The 19,283-nt window shown below is 40.1% G+C and overlaps 2 protein-coding genes across 10 annotated transcripts in view; both read left to right on the top strand.

Moving 5' to 3' along the window:
* LOC147016889 (nucleotide sugar transporter SLC35D1-like) overlaps nucleotides 1–8,069 on the top strand; it is a 51,429-nt gene extending 43,360 nt beyond the window's left edge. For 7 of the 8 annotated variants that reach the window (XR_015049235.1, XM_085846039.1, XM_085846037.1 and 4 more), the window contains one exon: nucleotides 6,814–8,069. Coding sequence is in view for 7 of the 8 variants with exons in the window: in XM_085846039.1 (XP_085702165.1) it covers nucleotides 6,814–6,916 (103 nt within the window). In the remaining variant the exon portion in view is untranslated. The other variant, XM_085846040.1, reaches the window with a different exon arrangement.
* LOC147016888 (tyrosine-protein kinase SYK-like) overlaps nucleotides 6,938–19,283 on the top strand; it is a 79,216-nt gene continuing 66,870 nt past the window's right edge. Inside the window, exon 1 of one of the 2 annotated variants that reach the window (XM_085846036.1) lies at nucleotides 6,938–7,513. The gene's annotated coding sequence lies outside the window, so the exon portion shown is untranslated. The remainder of the gene's footprint in view (nucleotides 7,514–19,283) is intronic. The other variant, XM_085846035.1, reaches the window with a different exon arrangement.

Here is a 19,283-nt window from a genome sequence, read left to right as displayed (position 1 = left end):
TCATCAATATCGAATCAATCCGTCCTTGTCACACGCCCAACCTGTCCACCTAATTTCATCCAAATCCATCCATAACCTTTTATGATCTCCTGCTCACAGACAAACAGACAGCAGTGAAAATCAGTGGCATATATAGAGATAGTCTGGCCATCTGGTGTTCTGCTCATGTAGAACGATCCAGCTGTGTGAGTGTGAATGCACATCACGTGATCTCCATGGAGCCATTTTACCTAGCAAGCAAGTTTCTTCTGGCTTCGCATTCATACAGAAGTGGCATTTTATTCAACATTTTACTCTATTTTGGTGGCATTATGGTATGCTGTGCGGCATGAGGCTGCCCTGTTTGATCACGGCAAGGCCGAATAATGCACAGGTTCCCTCATGACAAGGTTTCAGACAATTTAGTTTTGGACATCAGTATCCCCAATTATCATAACATCAAAAATATACTGCTTGCAAAATTTTTCACTGTCCAACTGTATATTTTTTCTCAAGGACAGGAACACAATAGCAAGAGTCAATAAGGTGGCAAGAAGAGAGAATTCGGCAGAAAAAGTATGGCAATGCAATTGTTAATCTCGAAATTGAAATGACTGCGTAGACTTTGTTTTCCTCAATATTTTTGAAAGAAAGGCAGCATCGTTCTTTCGTGTTTCCTGTTCAATTTGAATGTTGTATCGCAACATGATATTGTTATAAACCAACTACAGTAAAACTTGTCAGATGCCTATACTGCTCCGATTTTTGCGAGGTAAATGCAACGCATTTGGCTCAAATGGTCTGATCATTCATAGTCTCCTCCTTTCATTCATGCATTGCACTTTAAATTTCCTGCTTGTACTACATCCCATTTCGCTGACTGACTAAAATATTCATTTTAGTGATTTACATCATCCTTGGTTGATTCATTTGGAACACCAAATTCTGTGGAGAACCACGGCAGATCACTGTTTTCAGTTATATCGATTTGAATCTCTCAAGTGTTCCATTTTGAAATTAGACTGTACATTACCCTTTCTAAGACAGATTTGTGCTGCCAAGTAATCCTGTTGGAGAGCTAAGATCAATAAAAGTGACAGTAACTAAGGAACAACAGTGGTTCATACTACCGCCAGCATTGCGAAAATTAGTAATCCAACCAGGTTCCAGTCATACCAACAGCCATACGATCAATATTGTAGTCTCCAGCTTAATCTCAGATTATAAGGAATATCTGTGTCCATGATTTAAGTAAATTAAAAGGTTGTGGATGGCATACTTTTTGAACAAAGAGTTATTTAGCATGCCTGTGTTGATTGGCACCGACCTCACACTCCAAGCGCATTCTCACTGCTCAAGGCACTGTCACACCTTGACGATTTAGCCAGCGTATGCCGACTTATTAAAAAATTTGTCTAAAACGCTGACACACGTCGAATACGTTATGGGTAAGTTTTTATAACATTAAGAGCACGCTGAAAAACACTGCCATACGTCGTAGTACGCTGGCTTTCATCGTTGTACTTTGCGGTTGTCCTCAAATTTTAGCATGCTTGAAATTTTACGACGTATGCCAGCGTATGACTCACACGTTCCGCTACGCTGGCCATAAGTTGTAGGCACGTTATGTAATCGTTGACACACGTCGACAAGCGTTACTTGTAAGTTACTTATAAGTCGAAACACGTCGAGGTAATGATTAGCGTACCCGAAACTTATTTATAACCTATGAGTTACATGTTGAAGGCACGTTACACGATCGTTGACACACGTCGAGGCACGTTATGCGATCGTTGACACACGTCGAGGCACGTTACTTGTAAGTTACTCATAAGTCGAAACACGTCGAGGTAATGCTTAGCATACTCAAAACTTATTTCTAACCAATGAGTAACGTGCTTTGAACCTATGTGTAACGTACCTCCAACGCATATTGACGAATGTAGACGTATTTGATTGACGTCTTCCAGACGACCACAGAACTTACTGAACGTGTTTCTAATTTACAGCTACCGTATAATGGGGTATTGGCAGCGTTTAAAAAAAAAAAACAACAATAACTTCCGATATTTCGTCACGTGCCGTTATGTCATGTCCGATTGCCTCTTCAGTTTGCTCATGTCTTATTCTTAGTTCCTCCTCTGTGAATATTTTCTGTTTGAGGATATTGTCACGTCGACATCGAAACTTAAAAGCAAATGTCCGAATATATTTTAAAATTTGTGATAGACTTTAAAATAAAATAAATAAATAAACAACAACAACTTCAGATATTTCATCACGTGCCTTCACAGAGCCAAGGAGAAAAAAAGAAAATGTGCCTTGACGGAGAAAATAAGTTTCGGGGACGCCAAACATTACCTCGACGAGTTTCGACTTATGAGTAACTTACAAGGACGGTGTGCGGACGTGTGTCAACGATCGCATATCGTGCCTACAACTTATTCCCAGTGTAGCGGAACGTGTGAGCCATACGGCGAGTACGTCGTGAAATTTTCAGCATGCTTGAAATTTCACGACGTACGAAACGTACCACGAAATATGACAGCATACTTCATCGTTTTTCAGCGTGCTCTTAACATATACACAACTTACCCATAACGTATTCGACGTGTGCCAGCTTGGTTCGGCAAATTTTTCTTAGGTCGGCATACGCTGGCTAAATCGTCAAGGTGTGACTGAGTGGTTGACACTTTCAATTTTCAGGCGGTTATGATTTAAATCGGCGTGCGGCAGGTTTTTAACATGCTACGCCACGAGTTTGTCGGCGATGCGTGCAGCGCGCTATGCCTAAGTTAGATTAATTATTATTGGGCATAGGTTGTGAACGCCGACAACACGCTCAGCATTCGTTGGTATAAGTTATCTATATGTGATTAAAATGTTCTGTGTACGTTACTAATATGTTATGCATACGACCAACACGTTATGAATACGACCAAAACTAAAAAAAAACATCAATTTCAGCGTACGCCAACGTTTTACATACATTTTTATACGTTGCCATTGCTGGTTAAATTGTCAAGGTGTGACAGCGCCTTCACGCTCGCTTGGTAGGCAAGACGGCACTTCTAGCAAGATGGAGTCAGCCAGATTCTCTCTATACAGTTGCCTGCAAAAGTATTCACCCATACCAACAATACTACATTTAGATAAATTGTGAATTATGTTGAAACAATTTTTCAAAATGAACTTTTTTTAATTCACAAGTGAAGATATCAAACGAATCACTGTTATAGTTGAAGGAGGTTACATGTCAGGAATATCTGCAAAAATACATGAAGAAATCAAAATTCACTGGTTGCAAAAGCATTCAACCCCTTTGGTCAGTACTTGGTGGAAGTACCTTTTGTAGCAATGACTGCTATGAGTGTTTTTTTGGGTAGGTCTCTACCAGCTTTGCACAGTGAGATGGTGAAATCTTTGCCCATTCTTCACGTGAAAATTGCTCTAATTCTGCCAAGTTTGATGGGGATCGTCTGGACTGCAATATTCAATTCACCATAAATGTTCATTTGAGTTCATTCAATTCAGGACTTTGACTGGGCCACTCAATCACATTTATTTTCTTCTTATTCAGCCACTCCAATGTGGCTTTATCTTTGTGCTTTTGATCATTATCCTGCTAAAATGTGAATCTCTGACCCAGTTTCAGATTAATGGTTGACTCAAGCAGATTTTCATCAAGAATTCTCCTGTACTTTGAACTGCCCTTTGGCCTTTCTATCCTGATAAGCTTGCCAGTCCCTGCTGATGAAAAGCATCCCCATAACACAATGCTGTCACCACCATGCTTGATAGTAGGGATGGTGTTAACTGGGTGATGTGCAGTGTTAGGCTTGCACCAGACGTAACGCTTTGAATTGAGTCCAAAAAGTTCAATTTTTGTCTCATATGACCACAAAACTTTTCTACACATTCCTGCAGTACCATCAAGATGCTTTTGCGCAAACTCCATTCAACCTTATTGATGCGTCTTTTTGAGTAATGGCTTCTTTCTTGCCACCTGTCCATGGAGGCCAGTTTTGTGAAGGGAACGGGATATAGTTGATTGATGAACACAACCTCATCTCGAACACAGAGCTTTGCAGATTTTCAAACTCATTGTTGGATTTACAGTGACATCCCGAACCAGTTTCCTGTTTGCCCGACTGCTGAGTTTGGATGGGCGACCTAATCTGGGTAGTGTAGATGGTATGATACATCTTCCATTTCTTAATGAGGGATTTCACTGCACTCAAAGGGATAATAAGTGACTTTGAAATCTTCTTGTAACCCTCTCCTGAATGCTGCTTCTCCACCACTTTATGTCTGACTTCTTTGGAAAGGTCCTTGGTCTTCATGTTTGCCTTGTTGGTTGACCAAGTGAGTTGCACCGTGAAAACTCCTTAGATAAGTGGGGGAGATTAATTTTTAAGTTAAACCACTGATTACATATGGGTGAAACCTATCACTTGTTTTGTAACCTATTACAAACCTATTATTATTGGTCAACAAAATAACAATGAAGAATCAATGCAGGGAGAGGATTATAAGGCTGAAAGCTCTGAGCACTTCTGCTTTGGCACCAGTGCTGGTACATTGCCGGTGACATGCCATGAGGAACTTGCTGCAGAAGATGAGCACTGTAACGCTAACTTCCAGAGGATGCATCAGACACTCTTTAATGTGGTTGTAGAGCACGTCCGTCCACCGATAGTGAGGAGGAACACGGAATTCAGGGGTGCCATCTCTGCTGTAGGAGTTGCAATGGCTACGTTTTATTTTTTTGGCCACAAGTAATGCAGTACTGAACTGCGATTTAAACAAGCATCGACTTTACACACACACACACGCACACGCACACGTACACGCACACGCACACGCGCACGCACACGCACACACACACACACACACGTGTGTGAATGTGTGTCAATGGGGGCAGATGTATTGTCGTCTGCCTATTTGTCAATGTAATTTAGTGGCAGAGGCTTTGTCATTTATGGTGTTTGTTGTCTTTTCACAGTTTTTATAACACAATGTACCCAGAATGGCACTATTTTATTGTTTTAGAAGGTTTGTTCAATACAGGAAACAAAGGACAGGTTCAAGCTGCTGTATTGAACTTTTTTATATTACCTTTTTTCTAAGTTCACAAAAGCTACAATTTTTTTTAATGCTGCAGATGATATGACTGTGGCCGGAAGCTACTGAAACCTGAAATTGAATCGGTCAATACATTTCACCTCTTCGACGATTTTCAGAGACTGCCGCACACGACATGATGATCCATGCAAGATTGTTGCGGATAATTTGTTGTTAAAGTTGATCATGTTCAACTTTTATGCTGGTCGCTGATGCACCTGAACAACTAGTTCACATGGCTTGTCAACCGCCGCATGTTACGCTATTATCGAAACTGTTGCCGACTAAGCTGTCGCACGACAATGTTGCTGCATTGCATTGGCTTGTGTTCGGAGGTCCTAACACTCACTATTCACGTTTTTTGCATTTGTGACATTCCCTTATTGATCATACTAAGCCTGGTGTTTGCTTTATGGTTAAGGTGGCTGGTTACAGATCTTGGGGTCTTAAGTTCAAGCCCCTGTCAGGCTGTTGAGTCAACAACTGATAGGGTTGACTCAGCCTGTCATCCTTCCGAGGTCAACAAAATGAGTACCAGCATACTGGAAACTAGGGCATTGCATCAGCAGCACAACTGTGCCCCCAGAAAATGATGCAGTCAAGCAGCCCCAGGCTGCATACAAATAAAGAAATAAAAATTGATCATATTGTTTATCCTCTGGCACCAATGAGCAGTTCATCTTGCTGCAAGGGCGATGGACGACTGATAATCAACTACCATTTTGAAACCCGATAATATCAATGAAAATGAGCATGGAATTAGGAAATTTAACTTGGTGCATGTTGGGAGGACTTTTCATACTTTATTTTGTAACAATGATAAAGCAGTCACTTATTGTCTTTCATTTTGGTATTATTGGTTTTCATCTCCATGATCTCTGTCCCGATGTGAACCTTTACTCCCAAATAATGTCGGTTCATAGTTTTTTGAGAAAAACGAGGGGGATATTTTAATTGGCTTTGTCTGTCTGTCTGTTTGTCCTTCACCCTATCTCCTCTTAAACGGTTGGGTAGAATTCACCAAACTTGGTAGTTATGATCAACACATGGCACAAAGGTGCAAGAGCAGTATCATTTTGGGGTGGCAGAGCCAAAAGGTCAAGAACCAAAAAAGCAACTATGGGAACTTTTTTTTTTTTTACATTTTGCAATGAAACTTTGAATATGCAATCAACTTTGGGGGACACATGAAATATGTAAAGTATTTATTTATTTATTTTTTTGACCCTGGGTTCATGCCCAGGAGGTGGGGACCTATGGTAACAGAATTCAAAATGGAGAAAAACAAGTTAACTCAAAATTTGATATTGGGTTATTCTTGGTGGAACATTTTTCCATTTTTCAGCTTTGCTTTAGGTGGGAAGCGTGGGGATTTTTGATTGTGTGCCATCAACTTCACTCTCGTTTCTTCTTGTACTTTGTTGAAATTCCACACTAAGTACAACTTTTTTCATAATGTAATTCAGGACTTCCTCACATTTGTGGTGAATCGAAGCTAAGAGTACAGCTGGAATAAATATGCAAAATATCTTTCCTTTATATTTTGTGGAAAATTAAAGCACGTTAAGTTGTGTGTGTGTGTGTGCCTCCATTCTTCCATCCATCTATTGTATAATATTCAAGCAAATGTGAACGCTTAAAAAAAAATTTTGTTAACAACTTTTTCTTTTTTTTTTTTGAAACTCAATCTCTGCCCCCATCCTATCAAAGCATTGGTGGAGGAGTTTTATACTCATTACTATCAATCACTGCCCAATCACACAAGAAAACCAATATAATTGCTGTTCCCTGTACAACTGGAGACGAGAGATAGCAAGACAAGAATCCTCTACAACTGCAAGATTGTGAGAGTGTGTGCTGAAAAAGTTTTTTACAAACGAATGGATAGAAACGTTTGGAGGCGCACAGAGGCTGTGAGCAGACACGAAGATGGTCCGCAATGGGGAGCGGGTGTGGAGATGGTGTTGAACACATTTGACGTATTTATCACCAATGAATCAAAAACAATTATCTTGAAGTTTTGCAATGCAAATTTTGTGTGCTGCTGTTTGGTTGTTTACATTGTAGACATTATTTATATTATGTTCTGATCCTAGTGCACTTATCGATTTCCCTCAATTACAAGATGATGTTTTTTATCATGTTGAGAGAAATTGCAAACAAGAAGGAACAGAAAACAAACTTTTTATACAGGACTATGTGCTATTGAAGTTTTAGCTGTAAAGTAAAGATTGTTGGTGCAAAGCAGAAGTGGGAGGCTACACTTAGTTGCAGGGTTGTTTTAGGAAGTGACTTTTGTGGACTGGGTGGGGTTGGAGGTGGGTGGAGCACAATGGAAGCAAAACGAGGAGTGGGTGTTTTCGTCCCAGATAGTACGAGGAATCTATCGAGGATAAACGCTGTTAATAAGGTTGGTTTTATTGATTTTTTCCTTGTACCTCTACTCCCCAACAGTCCATTCAGAAATATTGAATGTCTTTAAACTGCAGTGAGTGATTGCGAAATGTTTGTCTTTTATTTTGCACTTGACATGGAAACATTTTCAGGAACAAAATGTTCCTTCCCTTTCTCTTTTAACGTTTTTTTTCTTTTGTTTTGGTAATAGTTTATTAACACTTCTGAGGTAGTGTAATATGATTAAAGTTTAATGTCAAAGTATATCTTGAGGGTTTTTTTTAAGTTAGAAGTTTTTGAAGGCTCCGAGAGGAGCAATGATGGTTTTTTTGCTAAAGATGGGATTTTCCTGCATTGCATTGGCATTAATTATGAGCAATACATTACTTGGTCACTACCAAAAGCTATGTTTTGTCACATGATGTCTTGTCAGTTTTGCTTTGAGGTTCATCACGATTCAGGTTATAAGTTGTATGTCTAGTCCAGGCAGCTGTATGGTTTGTGGTAAAGATTTCCATGACAAAATGGCATACTAAAGGGGAATAAACAACTCTGATTTGAGTAAAAGTAGATTGTTTTGTTGTTTTTTTTTTTACTTACTTTGTTATTTATTTGGATCTACCTCGATTGGAAAATTCTAAGCGTTTTGACAACTTGTTTCTTCAGCAAATTTTCACAAATTTGAGGCACCATTTCACGTATTACTTCCACCATTTTATCTTGTGCTCTTTCTGATGTTCACTTCTTTATTTGCTATAAAAAAAAATTATTTCATATTCTATTCCAATTAATAAATGATTCACTTTGGACATGTTGAATACATTTCTGACTTGTTCCAATGAAAGGCATGATAAGTTATCTAGACTATAGATGGCCAAGCTCCCTTCTGAAACCATAGCTCATAATGCTTTCTGGCATAGATTCAAATTATATGTACGAGTACCTGTCCATTGTGTACAAATTGTTTATCATTCATGAAAAGTATGCTGATATCTTCGTCCCGATGTGTTATTTATGTACGCTCCTCCATAAAGGCCCGGTCACACCTTGACGTTTTAGCCAACGTATGCCGATTTTTGAATTTTTTTTCTAAAACGCTGGCACACGTTGAATACGTTATGGGTAAGTTTTGATAACATTGAGAGCACGCTGAAAAACACTGCCATACGTCGTTGTACGCTGGCTTTAAACGTTGTACTTTTTGGTTGTCCTAAAATTTTTTCATGCTTGAAATTTCACGACGTTTGCCGGCGTATGACTCACACGTTCCGCTACGCTGGCCACAAGTTGTATGCACGGTCTGCGATCGTTGACAGACGTCAACACATGCTACTTGTAAGTTAATCATAAGTTGAGACACGCCGAGGTAATGTTTAGCGTACCCGAAACTTATTTCTAACCTATGATTAACGTGTTGTTGGCACGTTACGCGATCGTTGCCACACATCGACAGACGTTACTTTTAAGTTACTCATAGGCTGAAAGACGTCGGTATAATGGATCGTCCTTGCGTCAGCGTCCACGGCCACGGCCAGGACACTTATTTGCAGCATTCTTCAAACTTTTCTTCGGCATGACGAGGATTTTCACACTTCAATGTCTAGCTTGGCTATGATTCCAATTGACCATCGGCAGCGTCTATTTAAAATAGTTGAGTTTGCGCATTTTAACACGTTCAGAAGAAACGCTTCAAATTTCCAAACCCCAGCGTCAAAAAACAAAGGCGAGTGACAGCAATTTAAATCGTTCATTGTAAACAATGAAAATAGCTGAGTGGTACCGTTTAAAAGTCGTTGAGTGTAAAAAAAAAATCCAATTGTAGAGCGCAAGCGTCTACTTTCAATAGTGGAGATGCAGCCATTTAAATCGTTGAGTGGCAGCCTATGAATAGCAAACCCTACGTCACCGGCAAAGAAAAACTGCCACACGATATGGATAAGTTAGGCTATCGTTGGTATACCGTATCTATAAGTTATCGAAGCGCTCTATGCACATTATTAGTTCATTGTGCATTTGTCCAACCCGTTATGAATACACCTAAATCGTAAAAACAAGCTATAGCTCATTGTTGAAAAAGCCCCATAAAAATTAGCCGCGAATAACTTCGAACAATGGTGAAAAGATGTCTCCTACCCGTGGACACGTGGACGCAAGGACGATCCATCATAACCCACACCCTCCCCATCACACTCACCTACTACTGACAACATGAACAAACTACTACTAATACTAATACTGATACTGTTACTGCTGACATGGACATCGACTCAAAAAGGACTCGAAAACACTGTTGGGTTCCCCTTTTATAAGCAGCATTTTTATATACCAATTCCCGAAACCGCTGGGAACACGTCTTTATATGGCAGTTGCAAGTTAGAAACACGTTCATTTATTTTTTTTTGTCGACCGGAAGACGTCATTTGAATATGTCTACATACGTCGACGTGTGTTGGGACTACGTAAAGAATTGGTTCAAAGCACGTCAAACATAAGTTAGAAATAAGTTTCGCGTAAAAAAGACATTACCGCGACGTGTTTCGACTTATGAGTAGCTTATAAGTAGCCTTTGTGGACGTGTGTAAGCGTCCACATATCGTGTGTAAGCGTCCACATATCGTGTGTAAAACTTATCCCCATCGCATGCGGAACGTGTGTCGTACGCCGAGTACGTCGTAAAATTTTGAACATGTTTAAAATTTCTTGACGTACTCTACTTACTACGACGTATGATAGCGTACTTTAGCGTTCTACTCACGTATACCAAACTTACTCATACCGTATTTGACGTACCCCAACGTTTTAGATACATTTTTCTTAGGTCGGCATATGCTGGCAAGATCGCCAAGGTGTGACCGCGATGTTGTCACTTCCATTTCTACGGCAGTTCTGATTCGAATTGTTGTGCGTCAGCCTTTTAATAGGCTACGTCACGACATCATCGGCGATGCGTGCAACGCGCTATGCCTAAGTTAGACTATCGTTGGGCATAGGTTGTGTAGGCCGACAACAGATTCAGCATTCGTTGATATAAGTTATCTATGACACAACGAATCGTTCTGTGTCCGTTACCAATGCGTTATACATAAGACCAAGTCGCTATGAATACGTCCGAATCTTTAAAAAAAAACATCAAAAGTTCAACGTAAGCCAGCGTTTTACATACATTTTAATACGTTGCCATCGCTGGCTAAAACGTCAAGGTGTGACCGGGCCTTGAGCCCTAGGATACAGCATTAACTAGCAAAACTCTCCCAACCAAACAACCAAAACAAAACTTTCAGTATATTTTACTGCTTTGTGTTTATTTCTGACCATTCTTTTTTTATTACTGTTTAGTTTTGCTTCTGCTTTCTTTTGTTCTGTAATTCTGTTTTTGCACACAACTTCAGCCTAACGGCTCCCAAGTATAATTTGGAATAAACTATTCACCCATTAACATTTTGATCGTTTTAGAAATAAAGATTATTTCCATTTTTGCACTTCTGCTTCTCCTTCTTCATCACGATTATTCCCACGTTCTTGTCGGATTGGCCTTGGGGAGCTTGGCCCAAATCTTTCATGAACCGGATGGCCAATCCTGACGTTCGACGAAGATTTGGGCAGGATTTCGAAATTTGTCCATAGTGCCGATGATAGCCCTCCTACCCTTCGTAAGGGACACCGTGGAGTCTTTAACACCCACCAACTAATGCCATATATTGACACTTTCGCACTGCTTTTATATTATTTTTCTTCTTGACTTTAAAATTTCAGATTGTCTATCTTTTCTTCATACTTTGGTGCTTGGTCTAGCTCTGTTATTTGTTGATGATCCAGTGTGCAAGATTATTGATTCCATTGTTATTGTTTTTCCTAAAATGTCTGCCAATACCAGACACTTGCTCAATGGTTAGAGAATCCACTCTGAGTCTGGGAGGTCGGTGGTTCAAACCCTGGCCGAGTCGTACCAAAGACTTGAAAAAAATGGTACACACTGCTTCCTTGCTTGACGCTCAGCATTTAAAAGGATGAGCAGGGACAATCTCCATAGGTTGGTATCCCTGGGGAGGTGGAAATTTATTCGCCAAGTGCAGTGAGAAAGGTGGCATTATTGTTGTGGTGGTGTTCTTACCTTGTGCCCCAGGAGGTGATGGAAATTCTCCTCCAACCCCCAAGCTCGTGTGTGTGTGTGTGTGTGTGAGAGAGAGAGAGAGAGAGAGAGAGAGATAGAGATAGAGATAGAGATAGAGAGAGAGAGATAGAGATAGAGATAGAGATAGAGATAGAGATAGAGATAGAGATAGAGATAGAGATAGAGATAGAGATAGAGATAGAGATAGAGATAGAGATAGAGATAGAGATAGAGATAGAGATAGATAGATAATCGTCCACTAATATCACTTGGTTGTGGTCAATCCGATGCATCAAGTAATAACTCATTTCTTAATTTGTTTTCACATGTTTAATTCACATGCACGGAATTACAAGCTTCTTGATCTAAATGATGGAAAGCCCAAGAAGACTTTGCAGCAAAATCTCTAATCTTGCTTTATTTAAGTTTCTCATTGGATACTTTAATGACCAATTTTCTCACATCTTCCTTCAAATTGTGCTCTTTCAACGATGTCTTCGTTTGGTGTGATTATTATGGAGCTGCCAAAATATATTTCACACTGCTTCCTGAGAACCTGAGACTTTACTAAATCACTGGTTTATTTTTATTTTGGAATTAGAAAATTTGAGAAACTTAAATTATTTTAAGATATTTTTTGTTTTTATTTTTTAAAATTTAAGACAGACCATATCTGTCAATTGTGAAGAATCGCTTCAAAAATTATTGTATTTGCATCTGGATTTCGATCTTCACCAAAATCGAACTCATCTACCAATGGGCGCAGTGTCTGGAGAACGCTCCTTCAGTGACGGACCCAAAGGGTGTCAGTACCAATGTTCTCAAAGACTACTATGTTTCTGCTCCCCCTCTGTCTGCACTCTTCAGCCTGTCATTTTCGCCACTTCCCACCACCTTTGCCCACTTCCCATCTACCAGGAAGTTAGCAAAATATTCTGCGATTTTGCATTGTTAACAAAATGCTCTCTCTATCTTATGAGCTGATTTCCTGTGACTGACACTGAAGCAAGCATATTTCCTTAAAATCTGAAGTCGTAATTATGAACAGTCTGAGCACAATAGCATCGGGCGGCGATTGAGTTGTGTTCTGGAGCATGAGTATGAGACATCAGATTTATGGATATAAACAAACAAAATCACAGGTACATAATTGTTGGAAATACTGTTTTTTTTGGTGCAAGAGCAGTTAACACATTGTAGATAGTATATTTTTACAAGTTCAAAATCTATGCAAATAATGTTGTGTGGCCGAGTTGCTTAAAGGCTTGTTTCTCCACTGGCTGGTGTTCATTTGATTCACTTTGCTGCTCTTTCAATAAACTACACTTGGTGACTATGGCAAATGTCCTTCAACTCAAGTCGCCTTTGTATTTCAGTGGATTAAAATAGGCTGGTTTATGAAGATAGATATGAGGCTGGAACCCTTCATTAAAATAAACTGAAATGTTCCACATGATATATACATTGCTGTTAAATGCGAGATTATACATAAAACAAATGGGGTATATTTGATGAAATCTGACACATAGCCACATTTTATTTGTGCACATCTTTGAAAGCAATATTTCAACAGTGCATGCACGCATACAATTTACATGTCACTGGAATGCTTTGGGTTCAACATTGCCTGAGTCAGCTGTGCACAACGAAAGTAAAAACTAAAATGGCACGAAGTAGAGCGCATACCTCCGCTAGGCTAAACAGTTTACATTTTGTATATCACTGATAGGCTGGATCTGGATCCTGACCTTAACCAAAATGGAATTGACTTGCCCTTGTCACCTAACCAACTCATCCACCAAATTTTGTCATAACTCGTCCACAACTGTTTGAGATATCTTGCTGTAAATAGTTTTTACCATATCTGTCAATTGTAAGGAATCGCTTCAAAAATTATCGTATTTGGATCTTCACCAAAATCTAATCGATTTGTCCTTGTCACACACCCAACTTGTCCACCAACTTTCATCTGAATCCATCCATAACCTTTTGCATCCTGCTCACAGACAGAAAGATGGGTGAAAACATAACCTTCGATGGCGGTCGAGGAAATATTGACTGCAAAACAGCCCAAATATAAAAGGAACAGTTATTAAATGATTATAATTGTGAGAAACAGTTCTGTGGAAAAACAAAACTGTGTGTGGCTATGGGATTGTGTGTGAAGTGGAATAAACATTCAGTTTTCCACTTGCACCCTTTTGCCTATGAATCGCCACAGAGGAAATGCATGTGAGTTTGTGTTCACATGACTGAGCAAGTGCTGTGCAAAGTCCTCTCAAACAAAGTGAATTCAATGTGTTGGAGCTTCAAGTATTTAATGTTTTAGCTGCTCACACATTTGATACTTGCAAAACAATTCATGGCATTTCATTTCCAATTTAGCCTCTCTTTATGCCAGCTATCATGTGTGTTTTAACTTTTTAAAAAATGTTTTCCTGGGTTCTTTATCATTGTTTCCATCAAAATGAAGAGACCACATTGGCTTTTCTGTTGCTATCATAAGAGGACTGGGGGTCTATATATATATATATATATATATATATATATATATATATATATATATATATATATATATATATATATATATATATATATATATATATATATATATATATATATATATATATATATATATATATATATATATTTTTTTTTTTTTTTTTAATTTTTATTTTTATTTTTAATGTAATATGTACATTCGTGGAAAAATATGATTTTGCTTCCATCATCGCAAATTACGAGACTCAAAACCATTCTTCGTTCCTCAGTCTCTTGTCTTCCTTCTTCCTTCTTCGGCTTTACTAATCTCCTTCTTCAGTCATAGTTGCCTTTTAAGTCCTCTAGTGGTCTAGTACATGCTCCCCTTCAATCCCCTTCCTATTTCAAAAGGCATCACTGCAGACTCTGCCCGAAATGAGAAAGAAATATGTCAACTCAGTGTTTGTCTTGTATATCTCGTGTACCTTGCCCTCTTGAACCTAATATCTACTGGACTTTGTGTCCTCACCTGTGAATGTAGCGAAAGCTCTTTATCCTGAACACTCCTTCAGTGATGGACCCAAAGGGTGTCAGTGCAATGTTTTCAAAGACTCCTCTGTTTATGCTCTCCCTGTCTGCACTCTTCAGCCTGTCACTTTGGCCACTTCCAACCACCTTCACCCACTTCCCATCTTCCAGGAAGTTAGCCAACGGGCCTCCGTCCACAAGAAGCATGCAAATGCAGATATCGACTACAGATCAATCGCCTTCCAATTATAAGCAGTCATAGAATCCATCATTGCTGCTCATGTCAAGTCTCCTGTTTTGAAATGGTCTGATCCCTGACCATAAGTTTAGATTCTGTCTTAGTCATTCAAATCTGGACATTATTCTGCTCCTCTCCAGCAATGGTTGGATACCCTAAATCAAGAGGTGAGAACCGTCTCCCTGGACATACACTACCGGTCAAAAGTTTTAGAACACCCCCATTTTTCCAGTTTTTACTGAAATATAAGCAGTTTAATGTTTCAATGTACTCTGAAATTAAAGCATAGAACAAATAAACAATTGCGGATAAAAAATAAATCATGGAATAGTTTTGTTGAACAAAATTTAATCTAAATTTTTGACTCATCAAAGTAGCCACCTTTTGCAGAAATAACAGCCGAACATACTCATGACATTCTTTCCACAATGGAATTCAAATATTGTTTGGAAAGTTCTTCCCAACACTGTTGCAGAAGTTCCCACAAATGTGTTGCACTTGTAGGTTGCTTTGCTTTCACCCTTCTGTCCAATTCATCCCAAACCAGCTCAATGGGGTTTAAGTCTGGAGACTGTGCTGGCCATTCCATGATTTGAAGCCAACCGTCTTGTTCTTTTCTTATAAGGTAGTTCTGACATAGCCTGGAGGTATGTTTTGGGTCGCTATCTTGCTGTAGGATGAACCCCTGACCAACTCGGTGGAGACCAGAGGGTATTGCATGGCGCTGCAAAATGTTGTGGTAGCCCTTTTGGTTCAGGGTGCCAGTCACTCTGTGCAAGTCGCTGACTCTGGATCCAGCAAAAGAGCCCGAGATCATCACGCTTCCTCCTCCATGTTTGACAGTTGGTGTCACACACTGAGGAACCATCCTTTCGCCTACTCGACGGCATACAAAAACCATGCATGATGAACCAAAGATTTCAAATTTTGATTCGTCGGTCCATAAGACCTTCTTCCAGTTTCCAGTCGTCCACGAGCAGTGCTTCATGGCCCAGGCAAGCCTCTTTTTCTTATTTTGCCATCTTAGCAATGGCTTGCTTACTGCCACTCGACCTGTCAAACCTGCAGCTCAAAGTGTTGCAAAGTGTGAACAACGTTCGTGTTGCGTGCTTACAAAACGTTACTCATAGGTTAGAAATAAGTTTCGGGTATGCTAAACATTACCTTGACGTGTTTCGACTTATGAGTAATTACAAGTAAAGTGTTTCAACGTGTGTCAACGATCGCATAACGTGCCTACAACTTATGGCCAGCGTAGTGGAACGTGTGAGTCATACGCCGGCATACGTCATAAAATTTCAAGCATGAAAAAATTCGAGGAAAACCCAAAAGTTCAACGTTTAAAGCCAGCGTACTACCACTTATGGCAGTGTTTTTCAGCGTGGTCTTAACATATACAAAACGTACCCATAACGTATTCGACGTGTACCAGCGTTTTACACAAATTTTTCATAAATCTGCAAACGCTGGCTAAAACGTCAAGGTGTGACTGGGCCTTCAACGACGTTCCGGGCAACGACGGATCGCATATACGACGGATCTGCCAGCTCTGAAAAAAAAAAAATGTAACTGAAAAATTCCTATCGCCGAGTGATGTGAACTTGTATAAAAATAGCACATACAATTATGTACACTGTACAGTACATTATACCTCATAATGAAAATAAACGACAGTGCAGCCCTGTTATAATGCGATCATTGAGGTCCATAAAATGTCATCACAAAAAAAACAATATCGTGCAAAATCGGGATTCAAGGAAATCGGCTTTCAAACTGAACCAATGTTTGCACGTTTACCTTCTCGCAAGTACATTACCTTTGAATTGAAGAATTCCGCGAATAAATCGTTGTTCTTAGTCGACATTAAAACACAAATTTATTTTTAGTGAAGCTTTTTATGTTGTCAAAAATCGCACTGTTCTGAAAATATATATCACAATTGACAGGAGCTCGTTTCTTCATTTGTAAATTATAACATCGATGCAATGATTACGTATTTATAAAATCCAAACGCTATTTATTCATCTTTCTATAATCGATGCGAGAGGAGATTGTTAGCTGCTGCGAACAACACCGATGGCCATCATGAACTGCACAAAGGTAAAACTAACGTGTCTTCCGTCTCTCTTGGATGTGTGTTACAATTGCCGACAGTATTCAGTACAGTAACATGCTGTACAGGTTTGTATCCGAGGAGCAATAGGCTATACCATATAGCTAAGGTGTCTAGGTTTGTGTAAGTACGATGTTCGAAAAAGAAAAAAAAAATTATGTTCGCACAAGGACGACGTCGCTTAACGACGCGTTTCTCAGAACGTAACCCCGTCGTAAAGTGGCGCATGACTGTGTGTGTGTGTGTGTATATATATATATATATATATATATATATATATATATATATATATATATATATATATATATATATATATATATATATATATATATATGTATATGTATATGTATATGTATATATATATATATGTATATGTATATGTATATGTATATATATATGTATATGTATATGTATATGTATATGTATATATATATATATAATATGTATATGTATATATATATATATATATATATATATATATATATATATATATATATATATATGTATTGTGGTGAATTAACGTGAATCGAGGGACATGACGCGGGATCACATGTTGTGCGTCTCGCGTATAAGGGGAGGTCTCTCTGCGGCACGAGTGATTGTCCCCGGGGCATTGCTATTGACATCGGCTGTCCACTTGATGCTCGTTAACTGAAGGTGCTCATTGACTGGTGAGAATGGAGATTATATCGAACTCCGTGCTTACGCGGATTTAGTCTGCAATGGTAAACTGCACATGTATACGTTTCTGCTTATGTACTCCTAGCTGAACCTGTATTTCCTGGTGTGCCCACAGAAGCGGCTCCAATCAAATGGAATAAAGCCTAAACTCTGAAGGTTCATCTCTCGCTTTTATTTCAATTTATTCCATTTGATTTTCTCGGCTCTCTCAACCAAAGATGGACAAGATCTACAAACCAGAGAGGTTCGACGCAGACCCGAACGCGACTGACGCAGAAATGAAATGGTCACATTGGTTCTGCTCCTTCTCACACTATCTGACCATCATCGCGGAGGGAGCTGACAAATTTGCCGCTCACGTGAATCATGTCTCGCCCGGCGTGTACAGGCTCTTCTCGGGGTGCGACACTTACAAAGCAGCGATCGAGGTGCTGCAAGCGCTCTACGTGAAGCCCAAGAACGAGGTATACATACGACATCTTCTCAACACACGCAAGCAAGCAGCCGGGGAGACAATCGATCAGTTCCTGCAAGCTCTGAATCAGCTGGGAAAAGACTGCAGCTTCCGGGCGGTAAGCGCCGAGGAACACCGAAAGGAAGCCACACGGGAGGCATTCATCCAAGGACTCAGATCAGCCCACATACGGCAACGCTTACTAGAGAAAGCGCAACCCACCCTTGACAAGGTAGTCGATCAGGCTCGAGCGATGGATACGGCTCAGCAGCAATCTGAGTCATTTGGGACACCGATGCTGCTCATGAACGCTGCTACGATGGGAACCCAAGGAACCCCACTGGCACAGACACAGCCAGACATGAGGGATGGAGAAACACCCGAGGAGCCGGATACCCAGACCTCGTCAAACTCCTCAGCAACTGCTCCGGTCGGTAAATGCTTCTTTTGTGGGTACAAAAGGCATCCTCGTCAAAAATGTCCCGCCAGAGATGCCACATGCATGAATTGCGACAAGAAAGGGCATTATGCCAGGGTATGTAAATCTACTCTAAGGAGGAATAAACCCACTTCTGCGGCTCTCTACTCGCAAAATAAATTGACTGCAGCCTCCCGGGGAATCTATCCAAGGCTATCATCAACGTGCGAATTAACGGGCATATGGCTGAGGCACTGATTGATACCGGTAGCTCTGAAAGTTTCGTCAACAGCTCGCTAGTGAAGGGCAGGAAATGGGTAATCCACCCGACTGACAATACGGTATGCATGGCCGCCACCTCACTACAATCCCGCGTACGAGGGTACTGCAATGTTGAATTGGACGTAAAAGGGTACACGCATCGGGATGTAAAGGTGCTGGTGCTTCGTGATTTGTGCGCAGACGTAATTCTGGGTCATAATGTCCTCAAGCAGCACACGAGCGTCGAAATACCCTTTGGAGGAAGCAAGCCTCGTCTAATTTTAAATGCGCTGACCACCGCGGAGGTGACGTCCCCCAGCTGTTCGCTAACTTGTCGCCGGTCTGCAAACCGATAGCGATCAAATCGCGGCGATATACCACTGCTGACATGAATTTCATCACTTCGGAAACCAAGCGATTACTGGAGGAGGGAATTATAGAACCGAGCGATTCACCATGGCGCGCACAGGTGTTAGTAACCAGCAGTCAGAACCATAAGAA

Source organism: Eptatretus burgeri, chromosome 11 (genome assembly GCF_056783735.1).
Source record: "Eptatretus burgeri isolate ZD-2024b chromosome 11, Ebu_testis_v1, whole genome shotgun sequence".
NCBI lineage: Eukaryota > Metazoa > Chordata > Myxini > Myxiniformes > Myxinidae > Eptatretus > Eptatretus burgeri.
Note: the sequence above shows the minus strand (reverse complement) of the source record. Positions and strands in the feature narration are given on the sequence as shown.